At 55.9% G+C, this 14769-nt stretch overlaps 2 protein-coding genes across 2 annotated transcripts; both read left to right on the forward strand.

Moving 5' to 3' along the window:
* Positions 1–1312: 1312 nt before the first annotated feature.
* LOC128140711 (feather keratin Cos2-3-like) lies at positions 1313–6647 on the forward strand. Its single transcript, XM_052784922.1, has 2 exons — positions 1313–1360; positions 5942–6647. The coding sequence occupies exons 1-2, from the start codon at positions 1313–1315 to the stop codon at positions 6242–6244; spliced, it is 351 nt and encodes a 116-aa protein (XP_052640882.1). The 3' UTR covers positions 6245–6647.
* Positions 6648–12923: 6276 nt separating this feature from the next.
* LOC128140710 (feather keratin Cos1-1/Cos1-3/Cos2-1) lies at positions 12924–14127 on the forward strand. The gene is made up of 2 exons (XM_052784921.1): positions 12924–12992; positions 13374–14127. Exons 1-2 carry the CDS (start codon positions 12924–12926, stop codon positions 13698–13700), a joined length of 396 nt encoding a protein of 131 aa, XP_052640881.1. The 3' UTR covers positions 13701–14127.
* The last annotated feature ends 642 nt before the right edge of the window (positions 14128–14769 follow it).

The raw sequence follows: 14769 nt of genomic DNA on the forward strand, positions 1-14769 counted from the left end.
TTTGTCACATCAGAAGGCCTCGCTGCCAACTGTCATGGCCTACTGAGGTGACATCACTCCATTAATCGGAATATGTTGGCCTGCCATCATGGCTGCTTTTCTCAGCTTTCCCCACAGCTTCTCCTCTCCAGGACCAGCTCTTTGCTTTCCAAAACAGGATTAGCATAACAAGAGGCATGTGCACAGAGGGACAAACTAGATCCCAGAAATGCACACCCGAGAAATGCAGCCTCCAGCAGTTTTCTGTTGGGCAGAGGAAAAAGAAACAAAACGTGGAACCCCTTCTGGGCGTTCTTTTCTAAGTCAAGTTTTGCATTAGCAGCTTCGCAGGGGAGTCCCTGTGGTTACAGAGCAGAGGGGAACACCTGCTCAGGGCTCCCTTGGCTATCCCAGCGGGGAAAGTCAGACGCCCGAGAAGAGGCCCTGTATGTCCCGTGTCAGCAGTGGCCGGTCCCTGCGGCAGGACCGAGGGCTGCCCGTGGGCAGGAGGATCTCTGCTGCCCGCCTCCCTGGGCACAGCAGAAAGGCGCTGCTCCTCGCCGGGAGCCAGCGGGGCCGGCGGCTGCAATCGCTCCTTCCCGGGCACCGCCGGCCACCGCCACCGCTCCGGTCGCGATTCCTCCCCGCTGTCGCGGGGGATGTCTGTCTGCGTCCCGGTGGGAGGGCGGGGGTGCCGGTGCCGGTGCCGGGCGGGGCGGGCGGGGGAACCGCCCCGGGGCCCGAGGCCGGGCGGGGCTGGGCGGGGCCGGGCGGGGCCGGGCGGGGCGAGGCGGCGCCGGCGGGCGGAGCGGCAGCGCCCCCTGGCGGGCCCGCCCGGGGCTGTCCCCCCGCCCCCGCCCCACAGGCCCGGCCCCGCCCGCGGCGGTTCGTGCCCGGCCGCAGCCCCGGCTCCTCTCCCCGTGTCTCTCAGGGCGCAGTAATACACCGCCGCGTCCCCGCGCCGGGGCCGGGCGAGCCACAGGGCGCTGGACCGGCGGTCTGCCGCCACCGACAGCCGCCCCGGCGGGTCCGGCAGCTCTTTGGAGCCTTTGTGAGCAAGTGTGATGAATGCGGGGCCTCGGCCCGGGAGCTGGCGGTACCAGAGGATGTAGTCGCCGGTCTGTATGTTGGGGTGTGAGCAGTTGATGCTGATGCCGGTGCCCTCGGTGGTCTCTGCCGACGCCTCCTGCTGCACCTGGGCTCTGACCACAGCCACTGCCGAGAAAGGAGAAGGAAAGACCAAAGATCACCAAAGATCACTCAGCTCTGGTGGCTCTTTTCCCAGAGAAACAGTCAGGAACAGTGGCAGTGAGACAAAACTGGACTGGAACGGATGGCGACGTGTGCCCATCAACAAGGATGGAGAGTGGTCCTGGGGCAGGTGTGTGGAGCCAGGGGAGAAGTCTGGGAGGGAATGTGAAATTGATGCATGCCGAGTTACAATGAAAGTCAGGTGCATGGATGGAGGGATGGATGGAGGGATGGATGGATGGACGGCGAGAGGGAGAGGAGACAGGAGAGTTGGGTGTGTTGCAGCGAAGGATGAAGGGTTGAATTCAGAAGAAGAATAAATGCTGAATGCACAGGGGGATGAGAGGATGTATGCAATAACGGTGTGGTGCAGGAAAGCAACCTCGTGCCTACAGACATGAAGGAAACGGAGAGGTGAGAGAGGGGTCTCAGGGTGGGAAGAGGGCTTAAGGATGCTAGATGCGTGGAGAGATGGGTCAAAAGCTGGGTGCGTGGATGGCTGGATGAAGAGAGGAGGAGCAGACGGGGAGATGGGTTGTTAGAGTGAAGGGCGGAGGGCTATAGTCAGGGCAGTAAGAACTGCCGAATGCACAGGGGAAAGAGTAGGTGCATGGAAAGGCAGGCGTACATGCAAGCAGGCTTGTGCCACCAGAGCTGATGGCAAAATAGGGAGGATAGGAAGCGAGGACTCGGAGGGTTTGGAAGGGGGACGAGGGATGGCAGAGAGGCAGGGAGGGGGAAAGACACGCTGAAGAAGGAGAGGGAAGGCTCGGCGCTGGGCTCCCCGCGGAACAGCCCGGGCACAGCCCCCGCCCCCGTCCACCCCCGCCAGCCCCGCGCACCCAGGAGCACCGCGGCCAGCGCCGCCAGCCCCGCGCCCCGGCACCGCCGCATCCCGCCGCTCCGCCGCCCGCGCCTCGCTGCCCCCCGCCAGCCCCGGCTCTCTGCTCCGGCCGCGGCGCCTCCTCTCCGCCGCCTCCGCCAGCTCCGCCCCGGGGCTGAGCCCTGCGCCGGCGCCGCCCGGGCTGAGAGGGCGCAGGGGCTCTGCACGGGCACCGCTTCGTCTCCTGGGAAATGCCCTCTCCCGCTCCTCCAGCAAGGACACCTCCCCAGCAAGAAGCAGCCTGCGCAGCGCCAGCGGCAGCCTGGCACGGCAGCAGGGCCCTGACCCAGGAGATGGACCAGCTTCCCAGAGCTGTCTCCGAGCTCAGGGGCTGCCGACAGCAGCCACTGATTTCCTGCGGATGGCAGGGAGGAGGCTGAGAGCCTCCCTCCCTTCAGCTGCCTCTCTGCACTCCCGGCACAATGCCTAAAAGTTGTGCGGTGGCCAAGGGGCTGAGAGGACACCTGTGCCCATGGGAGTGCAGGGTTCAGGGCAGGGGAGAGGGGGAATCACTGAGTCAGAACGCAGGTCAGAAGGGACCTGCAGAGGTCATATGGATCACCCCTCTGCTTGGAACAGATCCCATTAGATCAGGTTGCTCAAGGTCACATTCTGTCCAGCCTTGAACACCTCCCAGGATGGAGATTGCACAACCTGCCTGCGAAAGACGTTCCTTTTCTCATTATTTCTTCTAGCCTATTGCTTAATCAGAACTCCCCATGTTCTGTCTCCTGGGCACTTCCAGAGACCAGGTCCATCTTCTCTGTCTCCTCTCAGCAAGTAGTTGTAGAAAGCAAGAAGGTCTCCCCTGAGACATGTCTTCTCCAAGAGGAGCAGGCTCAGTTCTCCCAGCCTCTCCTCACATGTCATGTTTGTCAGCCCCCTAATTGACTTGGTGGCCTTTGTTGGGCTCGCTTCAGTATGTCAATATCCTTCTTGGACCAGGGAGCCCCAATCTGGCTGCAGTACTGCAGCTGTGGTCTCTCAAGGGCCAGAGGGGCAGGGTCACCTTCCTGGACCTGCCAGCAACACTTTGGCTGACACAGCTCAGGATGCACTTGGTCCTGTTTGCTGCAAAGGCACGCTGCTGTCTCATGTTCAGCTGGGTCTCTCCTAAAACCCCACATCCTTTTCTATGGATCTGCTTCCTAGGCAGCCAGCTGCCAGCCTGCATGACTGCCTAGGCTGGTTTTTCCCTCAGATGCAAAATTTTGCCCTTGCTCTTTCTGGCTTTCATGAAGTTCCAGTCAGCCCATTTCTCCAGCCTGTCCAGGTCCTCTAAACAGAAGCCATTTCTGACAGTTACGACCCATTCTCCCTGCTGGGTGTTATCTACAGATTTGCTGGGAGTTCCCACTCATGACATTCCTGACAACATTAAAGAGTATTGGTCCTACTACTGATCCCGACTACTACACCCCACTAATAAGTGTTGGCCAGCTGGGCTTTGCACCATGGTCACAACTCTCTGAGCCTGGCAGTACAGCCATTTTTCCACCCACCTTGTCATCCTCTAACTGAACCCATTCGTCTCCAATTTGGTCATCAAGGAAGTACAGGAGAGGCTGTCAAAGGTCTTGCTAAACTCTAGGTACACACCTCCCCTGCCCTTCCCTTTTTTCCACGGTGCCTGTTACCTCACGAGGAAGCAATGAGGTTGGCTCTCAGATGGAGTAGAGCGTCAGCTCAAAAGCAGACCCACGAAGAGGGGAATCAGCCCTGGCTGAGCTCTCCCAGCAGAGCTGCCTGGTGCTGATCTCACCAAGGTCACTAAAGGGAAGGGGGAAAGCCCTTGACTGCACTGAGTCCAAGATGGTCCTGACCTCAGGCTGACAGCCATTCAGGCAGGGAGATGGGCTTAGAAAATTTACCCACTGTGCACAGCCCTTGTCAGAAAGAGGGTCTGTTCGGGACACCCCTGTGGGACAGCAGCTGGCTTTGGGGGATGCGGTCTCGAATCCAATGCCCCTTCCCTCCCAGGGGCAGTTGCTGGGCACTCAGACCGAGATTCCAGTGTGGGGCAGGAAGGTCCTTGTGGGCTGAAGTCCAAAGCAGTCACCAGTTCTTTGCCTTTCCTGTGCAGGCCACAGGGTCTGTCCTTCCACTCACAGCACAGTGATATCACGCTCTGTGTTGCTTTCATTCAGTACCTGTTTGATCCAAGGTCTCAGTCCCTGCCTGACACAGCACCAGGCCGATGAAGTACATTTGGCCTTGACATGAGAGGGGTCGTGCACCGCCCCAGACACCACTGACCCTGCACTGGAAGCAGATCCACTCAGGGATGGCCAGCGCAAGGTCAGCAGGATTCCTCAGCCTTTCTCCTTCCCCAGAGAGCAATCCCCATCCTTTTGAACTCTCTTGCACTGGGGAGATCCGCTGTGTCCTGGCCTGGAGGGGCAGGCAGGGAGGACTGCCAGCCATGCTGAGGTATTCCCAATATTGTTTACACTGAATTAAACTGTGGATCAAAACTGGTGTGAAACCATCCTTGTTGGGGCCTGAAATCAGCAGCAGCGGAGCGTGAGCTTTGGAGAGGCAGGGAAAGGAGGGCTCAGGAGACAGTGGCTGCATTTCAGTGCCTCTTCCCTGGACAGTTCTCTAGCAGTCTGGTGCCATCACCACTCAGCTGCACTCAGGCTCCTCCTGACCCTGGGAACCTACTGCTCTGTGACGCTCATGGAGAGAGCAGTGGAGAGTGTCCCTGCCATGAGCAGCATATTCCCTCGTGATGAGGGACACACAAGGACACACAGACATGGGCTCATGCATACCAGCTTGGGATTATACACATATATGTGTTCCCACGTGCACCCAGACAAACCTGGTTGCTTACAAGTACACGCAAGACAAGGACACACACAAGAGAACCATGGACCCTGCTTAGGACCCCTGGGGACTGGGCAGTGTTAGGTAGGAGGGGGTCAAAACCTAGGAGCACAACGCACACCCCTGGGGAGTCAAGAACAAGGGACCATCGGGGTGAGCTGAGGAGGGAAGGAAAGACCAGGACATGGCACGTCCTCATGCACGGGAGCCCATGACATCCAGCTGAGCATTGCTGGAGCTCCTTCCTGAGAATGACACTTCAAACAGCCCCAACAGGGTGACCTAGGCTGATGTCACTTGCCTGCTCTGGACCTGTCCAGCACTTGAGCTGTGCCTTCTGCCTGCACTGCTGCATTCCTGCCTGAGAAATCCTGGGCCTTTCATGCCACTGCTCAGAAGAAGCCTTCATTGGGGAATGGGCATGGAACAAATCTGGAAATGAAAAGGCATCAGTGCAGGAAACCAAAGCACAGCCCATATCATTAGCTGCGATGGTTTGCATTGAAGATGAGCTTGTCAGAAAATTGTTACCTCTGCAAAGGGTGCCTCTGGTCCTGCAGCAATGAAGGGCAGGTATAAAAGGCAGCCCAAGTCCCTGCTCTCTCATCCACTGCTCTTGCCTCCTTCTCCTTGGGAACCAGGTGAGTCTGAAGCCCCTTCTCCTTCTCTTCCAAAGTGAGATCTCTCCTCGATGGACCTCTCAGTTGATACTGGCTCTGGCCTGTGCTGGGGTTTGGATCTTCTTGTCCTGACAGGGGGAAGCAGGGAGAAGGAGTGCTTAGAGAGAGGCTGGGACATGGTCGAGGGGCGTTTTGGTTTATGAATTAGGAGAGAGCCTGCCTGGGTCAGGCCGTTCTTTGTAGGGCAATGAAGACCGCGTGTCTTCTGGCCGAGCCTCCAGCTCTCCATTCATTATTGGCCTTGGCTCCTTTGTGACAGGGTAACCAGGCTGCTCCTCAGTCACCCTTGTGCTTTACTTCCTCCCTGCTTCTCTCCCAGGTGCACCTCCAGCCCCAAGACATGTCCTGCTACAACCAGTGCCTGCCATGCCGGCCCTGTGGCCCGACCCCACTGGCCAACAGCTGCAATGAGCCCTGTGTCAGGCAGTGCCAGAACTCCACTGTCGCCATTGAGCCCTCTGCTGTGGTGGTGACCCTGCCCGGCCCCATCCTCAGCTCCTTCCCGCAGAACACCGTTGTGGGCTCCTCCACCTCTGCTGCTGTTGGCAGGATCCTCAGCTGTGATGGAGTGCCCATCAACTCTGGGTGCTGTGACCTCTCTGGCATTTCCAGACGCTACTAGGCAGCAGGTGCCCCGTCTCCAGATAAAGATGCTGGAAAAGCCCCAGGGTGACACCTTGAGGAACTCAGAACATGGTGCTGGGCAGAGGATCAGTCTTTTGGATGCTGTTTTCAGTATACCCAAATGGTTTTGCCTTTCTTTCCCTTTTCTTTGTTGCTGCCTATCCCCTTGCCCACACCATCTCCCCAACACCAACCTGGTAGGGACCATCTGTCTCCTCTCCCTCCACGGGGCAGGCATGATGCAGGAACTTCCCCATGACCAAGGACTCCAGACTCTCGGCTGCCCCCAGCACTCCCTGCACTTCTGTCCTCCGCTTGGAGTGAACTCGTTGCCCTCTTTTGACTCATTAAAGCTCTGCTGCATTCAAGCCTTGCCTCCCTGTGGTCCTTCCCCCTGTGGACACTCGCCAAGCGGCCAAACGAGAAAGATGTTGCTCTGGGGTGGATGGGGGAGGTGAGGGCACAAGGAGACCCTTCTCCATCCACAGAGGAATGAGAGGCTCCACACCCTGCAGTGGATCCTCTTTTGGGCACTCTCTCATGGAGCTGAGGAAGCCATCCCTGGCTGCTCTGCTGCCTGTGACGATCAGGCCTTGCCCTGCTGTGTCTCTGCCCACAAACATCCAGAAAGGCAGGAGGCCCTCAGGGGTCAGCAGCCACATGATCTCTTGAGGAAGAGTGTTCCTCTTGCTATGGCTGGAGCTGCACTGGGGTGACAGGGGGTGGTGTTGGGTTCCAAAAGTTGATTTGCTTTGGGGAATGGGAAGAGGGCTAGAGAAGGGAACAGCCCTTGGGATGGCCCATAGCTGCTACTCCACCTTCCTCTCCCCTCCACCACTCAGTCTAGGGGCCATGGCCAGCATGCATGGATGGGGCCAGCAGGGAATAGTCACCCGTGCTGCTGTATGCATTGAGGCTGGAAAGTAGAGCTAAGCATGTGAGAGCTGAGGGCAATCAGCACAGAGAAGGGGAGAGTGAAACAGTCACAAGAGACCTGTCCTCAATGGTTTTCTTGGTGAATTGGGAAAGTGAGGAGGAATTAGCTGAAGGTCCCAGCCCACCTGAACTAGGAGCTTGTTTCAGGAAGCAGAGGGTAGGGCAAGGAAAAGAGAAGGAACACTAGTGCTGCGTTTGTTGTTACTACCATGCTTGAAGGGGACATGAGGATGACTGGAGCTGCAGGAGCGGCCCCACATGAGATGCAGGCACAGCAGCTCAAAGGGGTCTGGGCAGGAAATGGTGGGGTGTGGCCATGGGGCACACAGGCTGGCATCTCCCCTTCCCTGCAAACAAGCCCAGTTTAGGGACGTTCCCTCATCAGCAAAGGGACCAGGACAGGCCGCTGATGTGCATTTGCTGTGCTGCCTCAGGGGTACGGGCACAGCCCTCTGCCTTCCCAGGGGACTGTGGCCCAGCTCTAGGAGAAGTGCAGCCTGTCCCCAGGATGTGAGCTGGCCCCTTATGCTGCTGACTGCACCTACCCAGCAGGATGAGAGGAGGCCCTGGGGAAACGTTGTGGACACTACGAGAGAGCACAGCTGGGAAATGAGTCCACAGAAAGCGCAACAATCCAGCACTGCAAAATGGGAATGGTATCTTTCCATGCAGGCAAAGCCATGTCCCCACAAAACCAGTGCAGGAAAATCCAGCTCAAATAGGACTGATGGACACGACCAACCCTCCCCTGGAACTGTTAAGCACTGCCTGGGCTCAGAAAGGCCCACCACACAAACATCCCAGCCCTGAGCAGCCACACTGTGCCTAGTTCACAGACCTAGATCAGGCAGATATGTGAAGGGAGGGAGGTGGTGGAAGGCTGCAAGCTTTCATCCAGCTCAGCAAGATGGGTGCGGACAGCAGTCAGCATGCAGAGCTAATGGCTGTGTTCAGGGTACTAGAGGAGACACCCCCACTTCCAAGTTGTCCGTGAAAATCATTCCTTTCTTTTATCTCATGCAGAACCATTATGTGGGTGGAGCCTCACATGACTGCTTCCCCTCACCGCATGCCATGCAGCCTCAAGCATGAAGTGCTGGATGCCCCTGCCCTCCAGCCACACCAGAGCTCCTCCTTGTCTTCTACACCACACAAGGAACTGGGCTGTTTAGTGATCTCTGTGCCACCGCTGTTTTACAGGGCATGGGACAAGAGGGACAGGACATCTCTGCTACTTCCAGCCATAACATCACTGCTATTCTATGCTTCCTCTCTTTGCTTTATCTGTCTGAGGCAGATTGACCTTGGCTGGCTGCCAGGTGCCCACCAAGCCGCTCTATCACTCCCCTCCATCAAGAGGACAGGGGGAGAAAAATACGATGAAAGGCTTGTGGGTCAAGATAAGGACAGGGAGATTACTTACCAATTGCTGTCATGGGAAAACCAGACTCGACTTGGGTAATTAATTTGATTTATTGCCAATTAACTGCAAGAGAGCAGGATAGCAAAAAATGAAACAAAACTAGAAACAAATTGCCCCCACCCCTCCCTTCTGGCCAGGCTCAACTTCATTCCTACCTAACTCTTCTACTTCCTCCCCCCAAACAGCACAGGGTGCTGGAGAATGGGGGTTGAGGTCAGTTGATACTGCTTCATTTCTGCTGCTCCTTCCTCCTCATGCCCTTCCCCTGCTCCAGGCTGGGGTCCCACCCACAAGACACAGTCCTTCACAAACTTCTCCAACATGGGGTCTTCCTGTGGGCTGCCATTCTTCATGAACTGCTCCAGCATGGGTCCTTTCCACAGGCTGCAGTCCTTCAGGAATGGACTTCTCCAGCGTGGGTCCCCCGTGGGGCCACAAGTCCTGCTAGAAAACCTGCTCCTGTGTGGGCTCCTCTCCATGGGCCACAGTTTCTACCAGGAGTCTGCTCCAGTGTGGGTTCTCCACAGGCTGCAACTTCCTTCAGGCCGTCCCCACCTGCTTTGGTATGAGGTCCTCTGTGGGCTGCAGAGTGGATATCTGCTCCATCGTGGTCCTCCATGGGTTGCCAGGGGACAAGCTGTGTCACCATTGTCTTCTCCAGGGCTGCAGGGGTATCTCTGCTGTGGCTCCTGCAGCACCTCCTCCCCCTCCTCCTTCACTAGCCTTGGTGTCTGCAGAGTTGTTGCTGTCACTTTTCTCACTCTTCTCCTCTGGCTGCTGCACACTGTTTTTTCCCCTTTCTTAAATATATTATCACAGAGGCACTCCCAACGTTGCTGATGGGCTCAGCTTTGGCCAGCAGCAGGTCCATCCTGGAGGCGGCTGTTACTGGCTCTTTCTGCCATGGGGGCAGCTTCTGGCATCTTCTCACAGAAGCCATCCTTGAGCCCTTCAGTACCGAAACCTTGCCAGGTAAAGCAAATACACTGTCATGACTCTGGTATTATTATTTTGTGCAGAAACTCTTTTGCATATCTTGGCTGCAGGATAAACTCAGCCAGCTCAAGGTTAACAGGGGAGGCTGCAGGCAGCTCCCTCTCACTACAGGCAACTACACCACCTGCACCTGCATGCAAAAGACAAGAAGAAACAGGGCCAGCACATCAATTCAAACTGGGGAAAAAAGAAAAAGAATGCATGAACAATCACAGCGTAGCCAAACCATTTTTTTCAGCTGCTCTGTAATTTAAGGTTGCTTCTGCACTTGTCTGCCTTTGGAAGAGAGGGTATTTACCTTAAAGTGAGTCTAGAGACAGGTTCCCTACTACATCACTTCTGATGTGCCAGCCTGAGTGTCTGTAGCCAGAGGGGAGTCTGCCTTGTCCCAGACACACACCCTTCTGCTGCCACATGAGTGTGTCACTGTGGCACCGCTGCCTTTGCAAGGGCAGGGGCTGGTCCCAGACCCTTGAGGAGATCACCAAGGTCAGGTGGGAGCTTCTAGCAGTGGAGGATTTGTTTTCTTTTCCTTGTAATACGGGAATTCTTTGCGGGGGGGCGGGAGAGTATGAATGTGTGTGACTGGTCTGCATGTACATAATTGTGTGGGCACAGGTGTGTGTATGGGTGTGCTTTTGTGTGTGTACAGCTGTGTGGAGGAGCAGGACATTTCCTGGTTTGCTTGTGCCCGGCCATTTTGCCCCTGAGGCAGATGCTGAGCTGCTAAAAACCTCCCATGGTTACCAGGGCCTATGATGGTGAGGCTTTCCCCAACTGCCTGAAGGTGGCGTCATCTGCCTCCTCTTCTTGAGCAGGAGGTGTGCAGCAGGCTGTGCTGGTTTGGCCTGGACAGAGTTAATTTTCTTCATAGTAGCTGGTATGGGGCTATGCTTTGGATTTGTGCTGGAAACAGTGTTGATAATTCAGGGATGTTTTCATTATTGCTGAGCAGTGCTTACACAGCATCAAGGCCTTTTCTGCCTCTCACACCACCCCTCCAATGAGGAGGCTGGGGGTGCACAAGAAGTTGGGAGAGGACACAGCCGGGACGGCTGACCCCAGCTGACCCAAGGGATTTTCCATAGCATATGATGTCATGCGCAGCATTTAAAACTGAGGGAAGAAGAAGGAATGGGGGAACGTTCAGAGTTCTGGCACTTGTCTTCCCAAGTAACACTTACGGGTGATGGAGCCCTGCTTTTCTGGAGATGGCTGAACACCTGCCTGCCGATGGGAAGTGGTGAATGAAGTCCTTGTTTTGCTATGCTTGCACAGGTGGCTTTTGCTTTATTTATTAAACTGTCTTTATCTCAGCCCATGAGTTTTCTCACTTTTACTCTTCTCATTCTCTCGCCCATTCCAGCGGGGGGGGGGGGGGGGGCAGTGAGTGAGCAGCTGTGTGGTGCTTAGTTGCTGGCTGGGTTTAAACCATGACACAGACATACCACTGCACCACCACCTGTGCCACAGGGCAAGTGTGAGAGCCTCCCCTGGCATGCTGTCCCCCACACGTACTTCTTCTACCCCTTGTGCTGTCCCTTCTCTTCAGTCTATGGCAGACCTCCTCCTCCACACCTACTTGAAACTCCTCCTGCCCACTTTAGCAGGTGTTTGCAAAAGCACTCTTGCCTCACCTTGTCAAACACCTTCCATGCCTGACCAGTCCAAAAGGGTCCTCTGGGGACAGAAGCCAAGGCTGCTGAGTGCTGCTGCTCCCCACTCCTGCCATGCACACTGCCCAAATGAGCTCTCAAGGGAGAGGGATTCTTTTCTGACTTCTGTGCCATGCTTTGCATCTCAGTCTTAGTAAAGAGAGGTAATTAAGGGGTTGGCAGTGAAATGGATCAAGACCCCTTCAGGGCATATGTCCTTCCAGCCCTGTGGGACCAACGCAGATTCCAAAGACATCCTTGTGTAGAGGCTCTTTCAGCCCAAACTCACTGCCCTGAGGGAAGGACCTCACAGACTCAGCTTTGTTACTCGCATAATCCATAGAATCATAGAATGGCCTGGGTTGGAAGGGATGTTGATAGACCATCTAGTCCAATCCCCCTGCCACAGGCAGGGACATCTGTCACTAGATCAGGTTGCTGAGAGCCCCATCTAACCTGACCTTGAACACCTCCAGTGATGGAGTATCTACAATGTCTCTAGGCAACCTCTTCCAGTGTCTCACCACCCTCACTGGAAAAAACGTCTTCCTTATGTCCAACCTAAACCTATCCTCTTTCAGTTTACAGCCATTGCCCCTTATCTTGTCACTACAGGCCCTGGTAAACAGTCTTTCTCTCTCTTCCTTATAAGCCTCCTTTAAGTATTGAAAGGCCACAAGAAGGTCTCCCCAGAGCCTTCTCCTCTCCAGGCTGAACAACCGCACTTCTCTCAGCTTTCCCTCATAGCAGAGGTGTTCCATCCCACTGATCCTTTTCATGGCCCTCCTCTGGACCTGCTCTAAAAGATTCTACAGACTCTTCCCACAGTCAGTGAAGAGACATCAGCTCACACACGGGACTTCTGCCATCCCAAAGCAGACGTCCATGGTAAACGAGACAAGTCACCTTTCTGGAGACACTGATCCTGTAATTGACCAGTCGTGGCCTCTGAACTGCCCAGCTAGCATAAGCTCACAGCAAGCCCTGCATGCCTGGTCACTTGCGCATGGCTTGCTTCATCATGCGATCAGAAGTGAACCCACAGGCTGTCCTACCAGAGCCTAGAAGCACCTCCATCCCATGGCTAAACCCCATAGCCATGTCCACGCTACTCAGGGACAGACAGAGAGCAGGGAAAGGGCTTTTGTGGGGGTGAAATGCTTTCAAGCTGGGCACATTACTCTCATCAGCTGCACCTCCCACTCTCACCGACTGCAGATCAGTCTTCCCCCTGACTCTGTCAAGTCCAAGACTTGCGTGGTGGCCCTGGATAGTGTAGACAGCCTCTCTTGGGGTGTCTTGAGCCTTCTCAATTAGCTCTAGAGGACTAGAGGTCTGGATGTGTGTGTGTATGGGTGTTGTCTAAGCCAGCTGTTTAGTCTACCTTGAGTGTCCTTTACTGGACTCCTCCACCATGTGAGCTGAGTCCTCTGCCCACGCTGACGTGTTTTGCTCCGGAAATGCTTGGGCCTCTCATCCTGTCACACAAAAGATGCCTTCACTGGGGAATGTGCCTGGCATAAAGCAGGAAATGAAACAGCAGCAATTCAGGGAGCCAAAACACAGCCCATAGCATTAGGTGAGATGTTCTGCATTCAAGATGAGCTTGTCAGAAAATAATCACCTCTACAAGGGATGTCTCCGGCAGCCTAGGGCAGTAAAGGTCCATGATAAAAGCCAGCCCAGCTGCTCACTCTCTCATCCACTTCTCTTGCCTCCATCTCCTTGGGAGTCAGGTGAGTCTCAAAGCCCTTCTGCTTCTCTGCTTTCTCTAAAGGCAGGTCTCACCTCAATGGGCCTCTCAGCTGACACCAGCTTGGTTCTATGCCACATCATGGGGCTGCTTGTCATGGGAGAGGGAAGTGGGGAGAAGGTTAGACATGGAGGGAGGCTGAGACTGTACTCAGGCGCCTTCTGGACTCAGGGGCTAGGCAGTAGCCACATAACACCTGGTGGCTCTTTCTGGGCCCTGGCAGGATGAGGCCAAGAAGCCCTCAGGCATCCCTGCACAGCCTCCATCTCCTGGCCCTGCATATTCTTTGGCTCCCTCGTGGTGTGGTGACAGAATGCTCCTCACGCCTCCCCATGTTTTGCTTCCTCCCTGCCCTCTCTCCCAGGTGCACCTCCAGCCCCAAGTCATGTCCTGCTGTGATCAGTGCCAGCCCTGCCAGCCCTGCGGCCCGACCCCGCTGGCCAACAGCTGCAACGAGCCCTGTGTCAGGCAGTGCCAGAACTCCACTGTCGTTATCGAGCCCTCCCCCGTGGTGGTGACCCTGCCTGGCCCCATCCTCAGCTCCTTCCCGCAGAACACTGTTGTGGGCTCCTCCACCTCTGCTGCTGTTGGCAGCATCCTCAGCTGTGACGGAGTGCCAATCAACTCTGGGTGCTGTGACCTCTCCTGCATCACCAGCCGCTACTGTGGCAGAAGGTGCCTCCCCTGCTAAAGATGCTGGCAACGGCCTCCGATAAGGACTCCTAGGAACCCAGAAGATGCTGCTGGACAGAGGATCAAAATTCATGCTGTTGTTTTCAGACTAGCTGGTCACCTCTGGCTTGCCCTGCAAGGGCAGCATGGAAGGGACCAGCCTGGGCTCTCTGAAAACATGGCCAATGTCTACCTTTCCTCTCTTCCACTCACCCTTTTTCTCTCTTTTCTTTGTTGTCTTGTGCTCCCCTCAAAGCCTGCTCTGGGGACCCCAGAAACCAGCCTGGAGTGACCTGCTAGGCTGTCTCCCTTTTGCCAGGCAGGTCAACAGATGGCCGGTGGCAACTCTGCCACAGGAAAAAAGGGGAACAGATTCTTGGCTGCTCCTGCGCCTTCCTGCACTGGGGGCCTCCCCTCGGAGTGACCTCATTTCCCTCTTTAGTCATTAAAAAATTGCTGCAATGCTGCCTGTGTCCCTTAGGTGGTCTTTCCATCTGCATACTGACTCTGAGGGACAAAGCCATTGCTTTGGAGGGGAATTAGGTGGGGGCACAGGAGGACCCTTCATCACTCCTAGAGGCATTGGAGGGTGGGACACATTGCAGCGAGTCCTCTTTCAGGCAATGCCTCTTGAAGCTGAGGGAGACAACCCTAGTTACTCCACAGCCAATGGCCATCACTCCTTGCCTTGCTGTGACCCTGCTCAGAAATACTCCCTTGGCCCTGGAGCATGTCATGTGAACAGGAATCCTGACAACTGCTGTTCTCCAGAGAGGAACTGTGGGCATGTGGGAGTCCCCGAGGAGGTCAGCAGTCCCACAGGCTCTTGGGGAAGAGAGCTCCTCTTGCTTTGGCTGGAGCTGTGCTGGGCAAGGAGGCTCAGAAGACAATATTGCCAAAGGATGGCAGGAATTGGGAAGGAGTAAATAGCCTTGGGGACGGCCCACAGTCCCTACTCTGCCTGCTCCTTCTCTCCATCAGCCAATCTAGGGGTCATGGCCAGCACGCCTGGGCATGGGCAGCAGGCACGGCTTCCCCGTGCAGCCCTATCACCCTTCAGCACAGCATCTGGCATGGCCCACCTCTTG

This window comes from Harpia harpyja, chromosome 4, assembly GCF_026419915.1.
Source record: "Harpia harpyja isolate bHarHar1 chromosome 4, bHarHar1 primary haplotype, whole genome shotgun sequence".
NCBI classification, from domain to species: Eukaryota; Metazoa; Chordata; class Aves; order Accipitriformes; family Accipitridae; genus Harpia; species Harpia harpyja.